The sequence below is a fragment of the Sceloporus undulatus genome, unplaced genomic scaffold, assembly GCF_019175285.1.
Source record: "Sceloporus undulatus isolate JIND9_A2432 ecotype Alabama unplaced genomic scaffold, SceUnd_v1.1 scaffold_6148, whole genome shotgun sequence".
NCBI lineage: Eukaryota > Metazoa > Chordata > Lepidosauria > Squamata > Phrynosomatidae > Sceloporus > Sceloporus undulatus.
This window is the reverse complement of record NW_024809067.1, coordinates 1-3,212: the sequence shown is the minus strand read 5'-3', so window position 1 is coordinate 3,212 and position 3,212 is coordinate 1. Positions and strand designations below refer to the sequence as shown.

Sequence of the window (3,212 nt, the reverse complement as noted above, 5' to 3'; positions counted from 1 at the left end):
ACTGGTTGGCGATCAGACTTTGTCCAATGTAAGTAGCTCATTGTCTTATATAATAATAATAAAAATAATAATTTATTTATTTATAGCCTGCCCAATCCAAGGAATCCGGGCGGGTTACAACAATAAAAATACATAAATATAAAATACATCAAAATACAAATACACTCTTCTTCTTGAGGCTAGCCCTGATGGAGCTGGGCCAGCCTTTTCACTCCCTCCCAGGCCAGAAGATGACAGTTGCCATGGAGGGAGGGTTCTTCTTCTTATGGTATACTTATATTTATGGTATCCATGGCAGGATTTTCTGGTTAGGGACAGGGCTAGCTGGCTTCAGTATAAATTTGTGATGGAGGATGGAAGCAGTTAGTACCAACTCAAACACTTTACTGGTTGAACCTGTTCTGAAATAAAAGTCTTTTGTTGTTTTATCACACCAAGGCTGATTGTCTGAATCCAGGGAATAAAGTTGGCTGGTACTGACATATAGGCATAACAGATTAAAAACATAATTTACAGTCACCAGTAACATTTGTTGGTTAGAAACATCCTCATATGAGAACTGGTGGCCATTCAGATAAATGAATTTACCTCTTTGTAAAAGTCTGTGTGTGAGCTTGAAAGAGAAAGGAACAGCCCCCATTGTCCTCAATGGCAGTGAGTGTACATGGCCACACTACCATTAAGGACAACAGGACTTCAGGTAAGCCTCTCAAAAGGGGCTTATCTGAAGTACTGTTGTCCCTAATGGCAGTGCATCCTCTTGCTTTTTGGTATGTGGGGGGGGGGGGGCAGGCTGGAATGGGACCTCAGTATTTGGGTGCAAGAACTAACTTTTGGGATGTGGGGGGATCTCTTTCAATTTAGGTTTCTCTGCTGTGTCACTTGCTAGCCAGAGGTCTGGCTCTTGTGGTCATCCCAGTAGTCACTTACCTCTCTTTCTTCTACATCCACTTGGCTTTGCTGTACCGTTCTGGGCCACATGATCAGATCATGAGCAGCACTTTCCAAGCAAGTTTGGAGGTAAGGAAGGGGGAACTGGGAGGGAGCATTGTTTTTTAAAGCTTCTATTCATGGTTTCTGTAGTATTCTGGAAATTGTAGTCCAAGCACATTACTTTTGAGCTTTAAGTTTTTCAGTTCTTTTCAGGGTGGACTTGCTCGTATCACTCAAGGCCAGCCACTGGAGGTGGCCTATGGCTCCCAGATAACCTTGCGGAACATCTTGGGCAAGCCCATGCCTTGCTGGCTGCATTCTCACAAGAACACATACCCCATCAGGTGAGGGAGTGGTGGCTTTGACGTGTACAAAGATTTTCAGGTGGGAGGAGGCCTTTCTCACACTCTTTTTGTGTGGATAGGAGGATGAATGTGGTCTCCCAGAACTGGTTTCATGTCTGAAGCAAAATCTCCAAGAGATCTTGATCGCTGAACCCCAGAGTTTCCAAATTGGCTTTCAGGTTGAAGACATTATGCAGCTCTACATTCCTGCCTCTGTCATGGCTCTGGGCTTCCTTTGCACAGTGGCACCCCTAATACTAGAATGTCCTGGACTGGCATGGGTACTACAGCTGTCTCATAGCAATAGCAAGTACATTTCTATACCACTTATCAGTGCACTTAAGCACTCCCTAAGCAGTTTACAGTGTGTAAGCTAATTGTCCCCAATGAGCTGGGTACTCATTTTAGCTACCTACGGAAGGATGCAAGGCTGAGTGGACCCTAGTGCCCTGCCTGGGATTGAACGCACAGCCTTGTGGCTGTGAATGGCTGCAGTACCATCATTTAATCACTGTGCCACCAGGGCTCCGTCTCAGTTCTCACGTAAGATCTTTGTCTTTGTCCAGGCATTTTAGATGAAATGTCATTACGTTTGCCTTTATGTCTGTTATTTTCGTTCTTTATTTAATTCTACTTAATTATAATGCTGTGATTCCATGGTGGTTATTTGCTGTTTTTTATTATATTAGATTTATATGAACATTTGATAATTTTTATTCACACATTTCATGCTATCTTGCAATGCATAAAACAGATAGCAAGTCTGTGCAGGTTCTGTGTGGCCGTTGGGCACAGGAGATTTTGCACCACATGGGTGTATGGTTTCTGTTGCCAGTTCATATTAGCCTTTTTATTCTCCCCGTTACAGCCAAGTAAGACACAGTCACAGAACTTAACTCCTTTGTTAATTCTTTCTTGGTTGATTTAAGAGTGTTCAAGAGCACATCAAGGTCTATTCCTCTTCCTTTCTTGACAGGTATGAAAATGGCCGTGGAAGCTCCCATCAGCAGCAGGTGACTTGCTACCCTTTCAAAGATGTGAATAACTGGTGGATTGTGAAGGACCCTGGGATGTGAGTACTGGATGTCTGTTTGTTTGTTCTGTAGCATTTACACCTCTTTCTACCACTAGAAGTACTCTCAGAGGTGACACATAGGGTAATTTTTGCTGACTATGGCCTCCTCCTGGACACCATTTGTGGCTTGGTGCATGCATGTACACATGCTTGTGGTTTTTGACAAGAGAGAGAGAATGAGAGAGAGAGAATTGCCACTCATGGAAGCTTCTAGGAGGAACCATTCTTCTTGTAAACAAGTTAGAACTCCCTTTCTGTTGTTGTTAACTGTCCTCAAGTCACTCTCGACCCATGGTGACCCTATGGATAAGACATCTCCAAGACCCTCTGTCCTCCACTGCTCTGCTTAATTCCTGCAACCCCATACCTGTGATCTCTTCAGTAGAGTCCATCAGTGTAGGGGGAAGAATTGGAAAAGAGACTTGATTTGGACTTGGATCACAAGCAACTCATGAAAGCAAAACTCTAGAGCAGTTTCTAGTGTAATCCTGGCCCATCTTTGTCTCCACATCAGAGTTTCTTTCCCCTTACCACCATACCACCCAGAACATACCTGAGGCCTTCTAGTTTAACAATCTAAGCATGTTTGTATTTGGATGAGAGAGAGCCAGGCGATACTAGGGATCTCTAGATGAGGCCCTGCCTTGACACCTTGTTCCTCTTTCTTCCAGATTTCTTTGTAGCCACTGACAGCACTGTTTGCCCCCTTATGTGCTTATCAACAGACCTTCCACCTTAGCAGTCTCCTTCTTCATTTTTGTGCTTGCACTTTCCTTACTAATCCCCATGACTTTCTTGATTTTGCTGTGTTCCGCTCCTGTCTTTTTGCTTCTCTCAGGCAGCAGCTGGTGGTGAGCAAC

The 3,212-nt window shown here is 43.8% G+C and overlaps 1 protein-coding gene across 1 annotated transcript; it reads left to right on the top strand.

The window, feature by feature from the left end:
- Nucleotides 1-6: 6 nt before the first annotated feature.
- LOC121918214 (protein O-mannosyl-transferase 1-like) lies at nucleotides 7-3,209 on the top strand (the record flags this gene model as incomplete). Its single annotated transcript, XM_042444301.1, has 5 exons — nucleotides 7-28; nucleotides 865-1,020; nucleotides 1,147-1,277; nucleotides 2,254-2,349; nucleotides 3,191-3,209. Coding segments are annotated over exons 2-5 (276 nt in total), but the record flags the coding sequence as incomplete, so codon positions are not given.
- Between the last annotated feature and the right edge of the window lie 3 nt (nucleotides 3,210-3,212).